Source organism: Protopterus annectens, chromosome 5.part1 (genome assembly GCF_019279795.1).
Source record: "Protopterus annectens isolate FY-2018-M chromosome 5.part1, PAN1.0, whole genome shotgun sequence".
Taxonomy (NCBI): domain Eukaryota; kingdom Metazoa; phylum Chordata; order Ceratodontiformes; family Protopteridae; genus Protopterus; species Protopterus annectens.
In genome coordinates, this window is record NC_056736.1 from 577505615 (window position 1) to 577521809 (window position 16195).

Consider the following 16195-nt stretch of genomic DNA (forward strand, 5'->3'; position numbering starts at 1 on the left):
GGTCTTTGGAGTACTAGTTACAGCTGTGTAATTTTTGCCAGGATGACATATGTACTTGACAATTTTTTTTTTTTTTTTTTATATATATATGTATATACGAGATGTAGAATCAATGCTTAGTGTTCTTATGTCATCAGTTCTTAAAAATGTTTAGTTTTTCATCTTGTAGTTTGATATGTACTGAAGCCTTTTTTTTAAAAAAAATGATTGACAACTTGATAGGTTGACCTTGAAAACTATTGTTTGTTTTCAGAGAGAACAGGAAATGAGGATGGGTGATATGGGTCCTCGTGGAGCAGTTAACATGGGAGGTAGGGACTTAAAAAAGAAAAAAAAGGGCTGTGTGAAGCTTCTCGTGCTTTAAGACAATTCTTTGGGACTGGTGTACTAATGCAAGTTTCATAAGTATGTTGTGAAAATAACATTTCAGCTGTAAATGTATTTGTTACTGGATGATAAACTGGTCTTTCAAGACTGGAGTGTTGCATGATTGTTTAGGTAGTGAGCAGCTAATGTTTGCTCATATTGATTTTGCAACAGTAATTGATAGAAATGTTAATGTTATTGTCTGTGTTTTTTAACACCATTGCTGAATATATTACCTTTTAATTTCATCAGTTTTCTTCTGGAGCAGTACTGATTTATTTTTAACCTAGTGCCCCTTATTTTTCACTGTTGGATTGCACATTTTCCTTTTTTTTTTTTTTTTTTTTTTTGTTCCAGATAGCCAGGACACCAGCCTAGCATTTATAGTGCTATCTTTGGTCTCAAACCACACTTTAGCCATTCAGTTTGCAGTGCTTTGTAGTAAGGTCATTAGTGTATGCTTCAATTTCATACACTTGTGTGCTGATCTGTGTGTGCTTGTGATTGCTTTGATGCAATTAGCCTGTTAGTCTTCCAAGAGGTCCATCTTGAAGGGTATGACCTTTCTTCCCCAGCACCATAGACTTTGCTGTACACTACTTCAAATACAGAAAAAAATGTTTTGTCAGCTGTTAAGCTTACCTTCCACTGCACAGATGTTCTTCGTGTTTCACTGTTGCAGTTATTACATTTGGGTTATCTGCTTGCAGGTAGCCCTCAGTTGGCCTGATTAATAAAGTCTTGGGTCCTGCGTTGGTTGCTGTCTCTTCTTCCGTGATGTCAGGGGTATAAAACATGCCGCCGACGTCATTACATCAGTCTTTCTTGCCGTGTGGTGCCCGAAGCAGAAACAGTTTGCAAGTGCCAGTCGGCAGAACCAAAGTCTTCAACTAAAAGCTAAGTACCCCGTTGGGGAAAATTTTTTTTGCTCTAAACTGATGTCAGTAAAAGTAAATAATTGCATTTCTTGTGGAAAGCAAATACCTCATAAAGATTTTCATTCGTACTGTATTCCTTGCCTAGGCCCTGACCACAACGTGCCTTATTTAAACCATGAACTCTCCGTCTTCGGTATATTTGCTCTTCTAAATTTTTTGGTGCTCGTTTCAATTATCCTGATATGTCTTCTGTAAGCCATCCGACTACCGATGTTCCGAAGAAATGCAATAATAAAGACAGAGACAGGCCGCCCAGTTCGCCGGTACTCAGTCAGGCACTTTCACAGCCCCTGATACCAGCTACTTCAGATTAGCAGGCCTCTACTTAGACCCATTCGGAGTCAGGTATGCCACGATATGCTTGATCTGTGGAACCTGCAGATGTCTCTGCCTTGAATGAGTCCGGAGCCGCTGTGCAGGAACCAGCTTCTGAGGGTGTATTCAGGCCTACTGACTTAAATATTAAACCGGTGCCATCTTCTTTTTCCAGGCCTAAAACGCGAACCATGCCTAGAAAACTGACGCCCAGACCGCATGGTCAGGCCTCTATGCCTAAAGAGCAAATGATAAGAATAACTGAAGATCTTATTAATTTAATCAGGGAAAGCCAACCTTCCCCCTCTAAGAAACCTAGGACTGAGTGTGCTTATGATACGTCTGACCAGGATTCTGAAATTTCTGTTTCCTCTGATGACCAGGATTTACCCTTATCTACCTATGAGGATTCTGATGCTGAGGACTCTTTTCCATCTGCCCCCCCCCAAGAGGATTTCTCTTTTGGTGAAACCTTGCATACTCTCAGGAAGATTTTTCGTTGGGAAAGTCAAGATTTCTCTGATTCTAAAAAGAGGCTTAGGGATTTCTTACTCTTGCCCCAGCACAGGCCTTTAGCTATACCTCCTGTACTGGACATTGTTGATGATGCCTTTTTGGAATCTAGCATAGCCCCTGACTCTCTACCTCCTGCTTCCAGAAAACTTGATAGATATTGCAGAGTTCATGACTCTCACAAGTTCCTTTTCAAAAATCCTACTGCGGATCCTGAAAACTTTTCACAGGGACCCAAGGGCATTAAAGCTACTACTGCCAAAAATCCTACCACTTCTGATAGAGACTCCAGGGCGCTGGATAGATGGCGTAAGAAGGTATACACTTCTGCAACTTTGGCCATTAGGGCCTTGAATTGCCAGTTTCATATGTTAAAGTATCAGCTGCATATTATTGGATTGCTTAAACAGAAACTGATGTTGATTCCTGATTGTGCTGAAAATAAGGATTTACAGGATTTTATGCATTCTGCTGAACAAGTTGGTAAACATACATTGCAGTGTAGTTTTGATTCACTAGAGGCATCTTGCAGGGCTGCGTTAACTGGGTCTGTGCTTAGAAGGCATGCTTGGCTTACGGAGCAATCCTTGCCAGATCATGTTAAAGGGAAATTACTGGATGTACCCTTAAATCAGGGCCACCTGTTTGGCAACAAGGCAGAAGAAGTTCTTAAAAAGATGGAGGAAAAAGCTAAATCTTTGCAAACTGTTAAAGATTTTTACAAGTACAACCTCCAAGATTTAGTAGGCATTGGCCTTCTAAGAATTGGTCCTTACCTGCCTCTTCCAGACCTTCTCAGTCCAAACCCAGATCCAGCAGAGCACCCAGGCTTCAGTCCCAGGGGACGCACAGGACTAAGCAGTAGGGGGGGCCTCCACTTCCAAATTTGGGAGTAATAAAACTCCCCCCTATGGTAAACTGTCTCAATTACTTCTTTTTAAAACTTCCAAGCACTTCTTAACTGACTGCCCCTTTGGGGGGAAACATTGCACTTAATGCAAAGAACTAGGGACTCATTACCCAGGACATCTGGGTTTTAAATATAGTGTCCCAAGGATACAGATTTCACTTCCACACATCACTAACTCCTAGCAGTTGGCCGGATCTACCTCCAGAGCAGTGGGCAGAGGCACAAAAGCTAGTACTCTCTCTCTCTCTTAAGCATAAGGGCAAAAGGGACAAGGTTTCTACTCAAGATTTTTCCTGGTACCCAGAAAAGACAATTCATGGCGTCCTATCCTGGACCTGCCTACTCTAAACACATTTTTGGTGATTTCAAAATTCAAGATGCTGGCGGATGCCTGGTTGGCAACACTACATTTAAAGGAAGCATACCTGCACATCCCAATCAGGGAATCTTGCAGAAGATACCTACGCTTCAAAGCAGGCTACACACACTATCAGTTCTCTGCACTACCCTTTGGCTTATCTACTGTGCCCAGGGTATTCACAAAGTGCCTAGCTCCAGTCATTGCATTTTGCAGGCAAAGAAATATTCAAATATACCAATAACTGGACGATTGTCTAATTCAGGCAGAAAACCAGAACATACTTTTGAATAATTTGGCTTTTGGACAGAGGGTGCTAACTTGTCTGGGGTACACTGTAAACAAAAAGAAATCACACCTGGTACACTGTCAACAAGTTATATTCCTGGGAGCAAGCTTGAATACAACTTCCCAGATGGCTTTCCTCACACCAGAGAAACAAATTCACTTGACAACCTACTTTCAAACAAGTGGTCACAAAAACCCTGTTATCTGCAAGGCAAATACTGCAAGCCTTGAGTTTCATGGCCTCCTGCATTCTTCCAATTCCATATGCAAGAATGCATATGAGGAAACTACAATGGTATCTAAAAAGCCTATGGTGTCAACATTCTCAGAATCTAGAAGCAATGATTCTTATCATTCCTTGTCTACGCCTAGAGTTCCTTTGGTGGGCAGAGGCCTGCCACCAAACAAGGGACTACCGTTCACACTACCCCCTGCCGCCATTACCCTAACAACAGACATATTAGACTATGCATGGGGGGGGGGGGTGGCGCACTTGGCAGGGAAGTGTATTCAGGGCAAATGGAACCCAATTCAAATAAATGCACCTTCACATCAGTCATAAAGAAATGTTAGCTGTAGAGAATACTGTGACAGCCTTCAAGGACCACACTCTTCCAGGACAATTAATGGTAAAGATGGACAACACCACTGTTATGTGGTACATAAACAAGCAGGGCGGTACACATTCTTACCCCCCTCTGCAGACTAGCCATGGCATTGTGGAACACAGCCTTGAGCTACCAAGTACATCTACAAGCTCAATTCCTGTCAGATAGACTAAGCAGAACCCTCATGGATCCACACGAGTGGAAATTGGAACCAAGGATTTTCAACATGTTGACAAGCAAATGAGGGAGCCCAGATATAGACCTGTTTGCCTCCCCCCAGAACTATCAATTGGAAAAATTTTGTGCAAGGACTCCCCACAGACAAGCTTGGAAAGTGGATGCTTTGTCCTTCCGCTGGAAAAACTTATCAGTTTATGCCTTTCCTCCTCTGCCTCTGCTCTCCAATGTACTACTAAAGATCAAACAAGACAAACCAAGGATCATTTTGATTGCACCAGCCTGGCCATGCCAACACTGGTACCCGCTCCTGTGCAGTGTGTTGTCACTGTTGGCCCCATGGCACCTGCTTCAGACTCCTACCCTGCTGACTCAGCAGGAGAACCTTGCACCCTCAGCTTCAAACACTGAATTTAGCAGCCTGGCTAATTACCTAAGCTCTCCTTTACCATCCCTCAGTGAACCAGTGATGTCATTTTAGAGGCGAGGAGGCCTAGTACTAGAAAATCTTATGCTGAAAAATGGAAACTATTCTGTGCCTGGAACCAATCTTAAGGGATGAGCACAGCAGTGCCCATATTACCTCAGATTTTACAATACTTAAATGTGATGCTTCACAAGAGCCTGTCTTTTTCCTCAGTAAAAATTCACGCCTCAGCCATTTCAGCTCATTATTACACAGAACCTCCCCTCTTCTCTCTTCCACTGCACAAGCAGTTCCTCAGAGGGGCCAAAAATTTAAGACCACCCAGGCGAGCTCCAACTCCAGCCTGGGACCTTAACTTTGTATTGGAGAAACTCACCCTTCCTCCTTTCGAGCCAGCTGCTAGTGCAGATTTAAAATTCCTTTCTTGGAAAACAGCTTCCCTTTAAGCCATCACTTCAGCAAGAAGGGTATCTTAATTACAGGCCCTTATGGCAGTGGAGCCTTTCATCATCTTTCATGCGGACAGGGTGTCCCTCAGGACCAATCCCTCTTTCATGCCAAAGGTGGTATCCAGTGTGGCCTTTAATCAGTCCATTCATTTGCCTACCTTCTTTCCTAATCCACAGAACAAAGAGGAACGGATACTGCACTCCTTAGATGTGCACAGACAACTTAGATTCTACTTGGACAGGTCTAAACCTCAAAGGAAATCTGAACAACTGCTGGTGGCATTTGCTGCAGGGACAGAGGGGAAGGCTATTTCAAAGCGAACCATCTCCAAATGGATAGACCATTGCATTCACTTCTGCAATAAGCACCATGGAAAACCTATCCCACAAGTGATCGGATCCCACTCAACCAGGGCTGCATCTACCTCTACAGCCTTTCTCAGAGGCGTACCTACCAGGGACATCCTAGAAGCTGCTACCTGGAGTTCTGTACATACTTTCACTAAGCATTACCATTTGCCAATTTTCTCTAAATCCAGAGCTGGCTTTGCCACTGCAGTTTTGCAGGGCATTATAGCTGGTCCTAATGTTATCTAAATTCCTCCTCCCATCCTTAGCTTTGGGAATCTACCCAAATGTAATGACTGCAACAGTGAAACACAAAGAACATAGTACAGTTGTGTACACTTGCCATAAATGTAGATGTTAGAGTGTATTCACTGTTGCAGTCCTGGTTACCCTCCCTCCAGCCCCGACTTCATTTGGCTATACCTCTTCTCTCCTTTTCAATGCTTAAAAGCTTTTTGGTGTATTTGCTTTTTTATCTGAGGTATAACCTTGTATATTTATAGATTTAATTGCTTCCCATTAGGGGAGCACCTGACATCTGGGGCAAGAAAAACTGATGTAATGACGTCAGCTGCATGTTTTGTACCCCTGACGACCTGATATCACGGAAGAAGAGACAGCAACCAACGCAGGACCAAAGACATTGTTAATCAGGCTGACTGAGGGCTACCTGCAAGCAGATAACCCAAATGTAATGACTGCAACAGTGAATACACTCCAACATCTACATTTATGGTAAGTGTACACAACTGTACTTTCCCATCATTGTTTGTGGTTCTATTTAAGTTTGGTTTTGTTCTTGCCTGCACCATCTTACACCTAGGAATGAAAATCTGGCATCTCTCTGAGCTACCTTCAGTTCTGCTTGCTGCTCAATGTTTTGATGTTATGTTGTCCATCTCGCCTTCTTTCTTTTTGGGTTTGGAGCCAATCTCTGCTCAGACCCGGCCACTTTTAAAGCTCTAACCCCTTATCCCATCATGCTTAACGGTAGCTACCAGGGTCTCGTTTGCCGCTTGCAACGTCAAGATTGTCTTCTGCTGGCTCAGGCTAAGTAGTGAATTTTTTCTGTCAAAATTGTTACTGTTTTAGGCTAAATTTCCTTAGAGTTCAGAGTTTTCTCTTCTTTATCCCCCCCCTATCCTTGTTACTGTTGTTTTTGCTGTTGTTAGGCCGTCGTTTTGTCTCAGGCCTTTAACTGTGTGTTGTCGGCAGCCTGTTTTTTTTTTTTTCGTGAGAGGAGTTGTCTTGTCATTTTATCCCTCTTTGCTACCTAAGGAGAAGCCGTTTTAGTTAGAGGCCCTCTCCCTTTGGGAGCAGTAGCCGTTTAACTTAGAGGTTAACCCCTCCTCTTCCCCTCTTTCCTCTCTTCTTTCAAAAAAAAAAAAACACACACACTTTCTTGTTGTTAGTCCCTTTGTGTTTATAATGTCTAAAGAAGCTCCTAAGCAGTCAGGATTCAAGAAATGCGACTCGTGTTGCCAAAAAAATGTCCCTTACGGACAGGCAAACGAGTTGTGTTTATTGTTTAGGTGCGGTCCACCTGCAGGACTCATCCTCTTTTTGCCATGCCTTTAGCGCACGGGTTTTGCAGGAGATGCACACCAGACTTATTTTGACAAGGTTATTAAAACCTCAGGTTGAAGTAGCATCTGGATGTTCATCGTGCATACAGCTGCAGTAATCACATATGGGTTCTCTGCCGTCAGGCGGTTCCTCAGTCGGCCGAATTCCAAAGTCTTGGTCCGGCGTCGGTTGTTGTTACCTTCTTCCCTGACGTCAGTGCGACAGGGGTATATAAGTCACAGCCGACGCCATATTCTCCAGTCTTTTTTGCCGCAAGGTGCCCGAAGCAGAAGCAGTTCGCAAGTGCCGGTCGGCCAGCTCCTGAATTTACGAAAAATTGGAAACCGAAGTCTTCTTTAAAGCTAAGTACCCCGTTGGGGAAACTTTTCTTGCCTCAGACCGATGTCAGACAAAGTTAACAATTGTATTTCTTGTGGGAAGCAAATACCGCATAAGGATTTCCATTCCCTTTGCATACCTTGTTTAGGCCCAGACCACGACGTCTCGGGCTGTCGCTTCTGTGCGACTTTCAATAAACGCACTATTAAGCGTCGGGCGGAGTTCGCCCAACATTATTTTGGTAAAGCCTTTGATTATAAAATGTCGTCGGATACTCCGACTACTGTTTTGTCCAAAAAACGCAAGGACAAAGACCGACACACGAGGCCCCGCAGTCTCCACCGACACCACGCCAAAGCCGGCTACACGTGGTCTGGTTCTCAGCGAGACGCCTATGCAGTCCCTGACTACCGACGACACTTCCTTGGCGGTGTCTTCTGTACCCGAGACCGCTGGTGCCTCGGCCCTTACTCAGACTACAACCACCGAAACCACAGTGAGTGTTGAGCCTCCTAAGTGGACAGGTCCACTTCCACCCAGGGTGTATTTAGACCCTCTTCTTCCTTTTCTATTAAGGCCTTCACTAAGTCCAAATCAGCCATGCATCCCAAGAGGCCTGTTGCACAGGGCCCATCCCCAGGCCCCATGCCTAAAAAGCATATGCTTAAAATGGCTGAGGATTTAATTTCCTATATCAGGGGTTCCCAACCCCCTCCAGACAAGAGACCCAGAGTGGAGGAAGACTCTCCCTCTTCTGAACAGGGCTCCATTTTCTCAGAACATTCTGATGTGGAGGAACACTCGTACTCCCTTTATGAAGATTCTGATGCAGAACAGTCCATTCCTTCTGTATCTCCCCCAGAGGATTTTTCTTTTGGGGAAACCTTGCACACCTTGAGGGAGCACTTCCATTGGGAAGGCCAAGACTTTTCTGATTCCAAGAAAAGGCTTAGGGAATTTCTTATGTTACCTCAACACAGACCTCTGGCTATACCTCCTGTCCTGGACATACTTGATGATGTTTACTCGGAGGCTTGTCTTAATCCGGATTCCCTGCCTCCTGCACCAGTCAAACCTGATAGGTACTACAGAGTCACTAACTCTCACCAATTTCTTTTCAAAAGCCATAATGCTGACCCTGAAACCATTTCTCAAGGCCCCAAGGGAATGAAGGCCTCTACTGCCAAGAATCCACTACCTTCTGAAAGAGAATCTAGATCCTTAGAAAGGTGGGGGAAAAAGGTATACACCTCGGCCACCCTAGCCATGAGGGCCTTAAATTGTCAGTTCCATATGCTTAAATATCAGCAGTTTCTGTTATCACAGTTAAGAAACAAAATGTCTCAACCTGAACAACCAGATTTGAAGGAATTGCAGGATATGATGCATAGTGCAGAACAAGTGGGTAAATACACCTTACAATGTAGTTATGATGCCTTAGAGGCCTCAAGTAGAGCTGCTGTTACAGGAACAGTCATTCGTAGACATGCCTGGCTTAGGGAACAAAGCTTGCCTGATCATGTTAAAGCTAAACTACTAGATGCTCCTTTACAAAAGGATGTGCTATTTGGTACTAATGCTGAGGAGATACTACGGAAAATGGAAGAAAAAGCTAAATGTTTGCAAACTGTCAAGGCTTTTCTACAGGTGCAGCCACCTCGTTTTAGCAGAAATTGGCCTTCAAAAAACTGGTCCTTTCCAGCCACGGACAAGCCCCAAAGAGGTAGATACAGGCGCTCAAGGGGCAGAGGACAATCTCAAGGATCATATAGAGGCAGACAATGGCAAACTCAAGCACCAAGTGGTGGCGAAGGCAGTGCACAACAATACAGAAAGCAAACCCAATGACTTCCTCCTTTTCATGCCAAGCAAATCTCAGCTGGCAGCCCCCTTGGGAGGAAAGCTGGCACTATTTTCAAGAAATTGGCAGATTATCACAACAGACAAATGGATCCTGGACATAATAAACAGAGGCTACAGATTTCATTTTCACACTCTTCCAAAAATGAGAGGCATGCCAAACCTGCCACACAATCAAAGGGCAGAGGCGCAAATACAAATTACAAAACTCATGGACATGAAAGCCATTCAAGAGGTTCCTACTCACGAACAAGGTCAAGGTTTTTATTCCAGACTTTTCCTGGTACCAAGAAAAGGAACCGACTGGAGACCCATTTTGGACTTATCCATCCTAAATACATTTCTACTCGTACCAAAATTCAAGATGCTCACATTACAGCAGCTTCTTCCCATGCTGGGCAAGGAGTTTTGGCTGATAGCATTGGACCTCAAGGAGGCATACCTGCATGTCCCAATCAGACAAAGCTGCAGAAGATACCTCAGATTTCTTGCAGGTTCAATCCACTAACAATTCTCTGCATTGCCCTTTGGCTTATCTACTGCGCCCAGAGTATTCACGAAATGCCTGGCATCAGTAATTGCCTACTGCAGACTTCAAGGGATACAAATGTACCCTTATTTGGACGACTGCCTGATCCAAGCGGACAGCAAGCACACTCTTCTGGAACATCTGGCTTATGCAACACGGTTACTGAATTCTCTGGGATACACAATCAACAAAGAGAAATCCAGGCTGACACCATCTCAGAAAAATAACTTTCCTGGGTGCCAACTTGGACACAAACACCCAGATGGCCTATCTTACGCCAGAAAAACAAGGGCAACTAACTCAGTACTTCAAAACACTAGCAAATTGTACCAGGCTTACTGAAAGGAAAATCCTGCAGGCTCTGGGCTTCATGGCATCTTGCATTCTTTTAATCCCATGTGCAAAGTTGCATATGAGAAAACTTCAGTGGTGCCTAAAAAGCCTATGGTCTCAACACAGCCACAATTTGGAAACAATAATACCAATAATTCCATGTTTGCAAAAGGAATTTCTATGGTGGGCCCAAGCATGTCAAGCAAACACAGGCCTCCCATTCTGCAAGCCTCAAGCAAATCAAGTCATCACAACAGACGCCTCAGATTACGCCTGGGGGGCGCACATGACAGGCAGGTGCATTCAGGGCAAATGGTCCCAAAAGGAAAAGCACCTTCACATCAATCAAAAAGAAATGCTGGCAGTGATAAATGCAATTACAGCATTCAAGGACCTCCTGCATCCAGGACAATTATTGATAAGAACAGACAACACCACAGTAATGTGGTACATAAACAAACAAGGAGGAACCCATTCATATCCCCTGTGCAGACTAGCCATGACACTTTGGAACTTGGCTCTAGAATGGCAAATCGAACTTCAAGCACAGTACTTGCCAGGTTTGGAAAACACGCTGGCAGACAATCTAAGCAGAAATATGACAGATCCACACGAATGGAAGCTGCATCCACAGGTGTTTACAAAGATAATCCAAGCATGGAGAAGGCCAGACATAGATCTCTTCGCCTCCCACAGGAACCATCAATTGGAAAAGCTTTGTTCAAGGACTTTTCATCCAAAGGCATGGAGGGTGGACGCCCTTTCATTCAGTTGGACAGCATGGACAGTGTACGCTTTCACATCTCTGCCTCTTCTATCCAAGGTGCTCTTGAAAGCAAGAGCAGACAGACTGAAGATGATACTGATTGCTCCAGACTGGCCAAGGCAACACTGGTACCCACTCCTAAGGAGCCTAACACATACTCCTCCCTGGCCTCTACCTCTAATGCCTCTTCTGCTGACTCAGCACAGCTACAAAACTCTTCACAGTCAGCTAAAAACACTCAATCTTGCTGCATGGAAAAGTCCTTAACACCACAGCAGACCCTACTCTCCAAAGAGGTGCAGGATGTCATTCTGGAGGCCAGAAGGCCATCTACTAGGAAAATGGAAACGGTTTTGCTCTTGGAATGAGAAAAAAGGCCAGGACCCTAGAAAACTGAATTTGCCTCCGGTATTACAGTATCTAGCTGAGCTGCTGAACAGTGGACTTTCATTTTCCTCCATAAAAATCCATGCCTCAGCCATTTCTGCAGAATTCAACACAGATCCACCGTTATTCTCTCACCCACTTTTAAGGCAATTCCTCAGAGGGGCTAAGAATATAAGACCACCAAGGAAACAACCAGTGCCAGCCTGGGATCTTAATTACATTCTAGAAAAATTAACATTGCCTCCCTTTGAACCAGCTGCCTCAACAGATTTGCAATACTTGTCCTGGAAATCAGCTTTCCTTCTGGCCATTACCTCAGCTCGTAGGGTTTCGGAACTTCAAGCCCTCATGGCTGTGCAGCCCTTTCTTATCTTCCATCAGGACAGAGTTTCCCTTCGAACCAACCCGTCATTTATGCCTAAAGTGGTATCCAGGGTAGCTTTAAATCAAGCCATACACTTACCTACCTTTTACCCCAATCCTCAAAACAAAGGGGAAAGGCTGCTACATTCCTTAGACATCCATAGACAGCTACGTTACTATTTGGACAGAACAAAGCCTTTCAGGAAATCAGAACAGCTTTTTGTGTCTTATGCTGTAGGAGCTCAAGGGAAGCCTGTTACCAAACAGACAATCTCTAAATGGATAGGCCACTGCATACGTTTTTGTTACTCCTATCATGGGAAATCTGTCCCTGTAGGCATCAGACCACACTCCACCAGGGCCACAGCTACCTCCACAGCCTTCCTCAGAGGAGTTCCTACCAAAGATATCTTGGAGGCAGCCACTTGGAGTTCTGTACATAACTTCACAAGACACTACCACCTGCCTTTATATTCTAAAACTAGAGCAGGCTTTGCTACTGCTGTATTGCAGGGCATTCTGGCTCATCCCAGTTCTACCTAGTGCCTACCACCCTGTGCGTAGCTTTGGGATTCTGCCCATATGTGATTACTGCAGCTGTATGCACAATGAACATAGTACAGTTTTGTACCTACCATAAATGTAGATGTTCGAGTGCTAATACAGCTGCAGTACAGGTTTCCCTCCCTCCTTCCCCTCTAGGTATAGGACTAGTGGCTGACACCTCCTCATACAACCTATTTTGGGTTATCCTCCTATGGTGTATTTGCTTGCAACTACTCTTTTTTGATAACATTGCATTGCTTGTATATATTTATATATATATATATATATATATATATATATATATATATATATATATATATAATTTATCTATTGCCTTCCTTTTGGGGGCACCTGACATCTGGGGCAAGAAAGACTGGAGAATATGGCGTCGGCTGTGACTTATATACCCCTGTCGCACTGATGTCAGGGAAGAAGGCGACAACAACCGACGCCGGACCAAGACTTTGGAATTCGGCCGACCGAGGACCCGCCTGACGGCAGAGAGCCCATATGTGATTACTGCAGCTGTATTAGCACTCGAACATCTACATTTATGGTAGGTACAAAACTGTACTTTTTCAGCTTTCAAAAAAATCTGATAACAAACTGGCATCTTCGTCGGCTTCACCTTTGTGCCGACAAAGTCAAAATCTTCTGATCCTTTAGAGCGGATTGTTGGTTCCGAAGAGTCCTTTTCTCCGGTGGCTCCATTTGCGGCTTCGGAGTCGTTCCAGAAATCAAGATCTCTTTCCTTGGACCTGGTGAGATCTGTGCCTCAGTGTCCAGTTTTGCAATGAGTGGCAGTTAGTGGTCTTCGGCCCACTCCCCTCACTCATCCAGGAGTTTATCGGATGATGATGTGGAGAGAGTGGTGGAGGCTGCTCAAGACACGAGTATTTGCTCAATTGTTGTCGGGCCCAGCCCAGAAGGAAGTGGCGCCGTTGTCCGAACCAGTACCTGTCTCTGTTCCTTCTCCGACTCTTGTCTAGTTCGGAGCCGTAGTGCATGGAAGTAGTAGTGGCGGAACTGTCTGTTCCGACAGCACTTGCCTTGTTGGCTCCGACATCCACTCAGACCTCCTCGACAGTCCGCTCTTTTGAGGGGTCTGGGTGCAGAGACTCTCTCTTCAGCTCTCCCTCTCAGAGCCTCTGCGTAGGTGAGTTTGGCTCCCACGTCTGCCTCGGAGCCATGGCCTTCAGTGTGGAAGAGGTCTCCCGGCCCCTCGGAGCCTCCCTCCATTCCAGACCGTTGCACCTTCGAGGTGATGAGTGTGCTGTCCACCGAGACAACCCCACCCTCGGATCCTTCTCTCCGTCCCAAGCGTAGGAAACCGATGCCCCAGGACGCCCCACGGGGCACCCTCTCTTCTTCCGAGACCTCTCCTGAGCATGCCTCAGAGGAGGTTCCCAAGAAGAAAAATTGTAAGAGGAAGCATGTTGACTCCCCCGAATCCATCACTTCTTACACGGACTTGGATGACTTGGAAGGGTCCCCACGTTCCCCTTCTGAAGATGTCTCGTTCTCAGACATCCTGGAGATCCTTAGGCATAGGGGAAACTGGAAGTCTCTTACCCCTTCTGAGGATGAGTCCGTGTACCTGGGCGTGTTTGTTTCCCACCCTTCCACCTCCTGGGTGTTTCCACTTTTCCGCCCACTATTGTCTGTAATGAGTTGAAAGGTGTGCAGTGCTCCAGAGACCATGGAGCCCATTCCGAGAAGTCCTAACAAATTCATGACCGCACCAGAGGACAAGACTTTTCTTTTTAAAGGCGTGCCAGTTGATGCTATGGTGATGGCAACAGCCACCAAGAAAGAACTCGCGGAGATTTCCTCTTCTAGCCATCCGCCAAACTAGGAGTCTAGAGACATGAATAGATATGGAATGCGTGTTTTCTCTTTAGCGGCCTTCACTCTTTGGTCGCTGAACTATTTGACACATTTCACAAGAATTCAGAGGGATCTCCGTAAAGAGCTGGGAGATACCCTCCACAATCCGTCAGCTGATGGAGCGGCTTCCAAGTCAGCTAACGACCCTAACCTGCATTGTTAACTCCTCCATGCGCCTGATTTCGTATGCAGCAGATGGAGCGAGTAGGGCTGCTGGCACAGGAGTGGCTCTTCGCAAACACTCGTGGATGCGTCTTGGTCAATTTGCAGAGACCTTCAAGTCCTCCTTTACGAACGAAACAAACTGTCTCCTCCTGGATCAGAAATCCATCCTTTTTTGCTACTCTCATCATCACAAACCATTGTCTCAAGAAGTTCGAGCGCGTTCTACCAAAGGCATGGCTACCTCCAGGGCCTTCGTGAAAGGACAAGACACAGCTTCCATCGTGGAGGCAGCCAACCTGGTCCACAGTCTGTACCTTCACTAAGCATGTGCATGTTGGACCAGGTCTCCAGAGCCAGGGCAGTCCTGTAAGGAATCTTAGAGTCCTCCACCTCTGCTACCTCCCAACATTCCTCCTAGCTGTGGTACTCTCCCACAGTATGAATACTGCAGCATGAGAATAGAAGGACATAGAATAGTTGTGAAAAATCTTACCATAACCATAGATGTCCTTCTCTTCCATATTGCAGTATTCCTTCCCAACCTCCATCCCTCTGATATCTTCTGTCTTCTGTAGTGTATCTCCTCACTACAGGCCACTCTCTACAGCCCTGCAGGGACATTTGCTTTTGCTTCTTCTTGGCCTTATAGTCTCTTCTCTGGGCTTCAAGTTCTGAAGTCTGTGCGTGTCGACGTCACATTTATATTGCATGGTTCATGGCCCTATGTGTGACGTCCCACACACCTACGGCAGCCAGGCTTAAGCTTTTGTATAGGAGCAGTCATCTAGTCACTTGGGGGCTGGAAGTCCCACATTATGAATACTGCAACATGGAAGAGAAAGACATCTATGGTTATGGTAAGATTTTACACAACTATTCTATATCCTTCAGACCAAGACTCGTTCACAGTTAGACCCTAACCACTGACGTGGGTAGCCCGCCCAAGAGGCCCTTAGGCACAAGTTGTTTGGGTTCCAGTTCAATGAAGCAAACTTTTAAGTATTAACAAAAAAAAAAAAAAAAACTTTGATCCAGACCCTCAAAGCCTTTAATCCTATGTAGAAAAAAGAGATCTTGCTGATGGCAAGACTGCACTGTTGTAATGTGGCACACAAAAACAAAGGGGGATTTGTTTTTATTCCGTTTGCAGTCTAACCACAGTTGCCTGTGAGCTTAGCGCTTCACTTGCAGATTGCATTAAAAGGGTAGTCTGCATCCTATCTTGGCCAAACTGTGAACAGACTATCTGCATATTCCCATGAATGAGTGTTACACACACAAGTTGTTCTGATAACTCTTGTGGGGTGATCCAGAGATGGATCTATTTTCATCTGTGAGCAGCAGTATTTTGAGGAAATTCTCCTGCAGAGCACCACCAAGAGAGGCTTGGGTTATGAATGCCTTTTCCTTGAATGAACAGGGGAGTCTATGTATTTTTTCAAATCCCCCACTCTTGAGTACAAAAAGTGAGGGAGGAGAAGTTAAGCTTTCTCCTTTTTATTAGGGCAGTGTGGGATGGTCTTCGTGTTTCACTGTTGCAGTCATCACCTTTGCATTATCCCTGCTGTGGTAGCTCTTGGCCGGCCTGAATACCAGAGTCCGTGTTTTTGTGCACCGGCTGCTGTCGCCTGTTTGACATCAGGTCATCAGTACTATAAAGCAAGGCAGCCGACGTCATCAGTCTTTCTTGCCGTGGAGCCCGTAGAAGAAAGCAGTTTGCACAAGTGCCGATCGGTCGCTACCAGAAGTTAAATTTC

General features: G+C 45.1%; 1 protein-coding gene across 2 annotated transcripts in view; it reads left to right on the forward strand.

The window, feature by feature from the left end:
• PSPC1 (paraspeckle component 1) overlaps positions 1-16195 on the forward strand; it is a 1021476-nt gene that overhangs the window by 743331 nt on the left and 261950 nt on the right. For both annotated transcript variants that reach the window (XM_044073198.1, XM_044073199.1), the window contains one exon: positions 254-311. In XM_044073198.1, coding sequence (XP_043929133.1) covers positions 254-311 — 58 coding nt within the window. The remainder of the gene's footprint in view (positions 1-253; positions 312-16195) is intronic.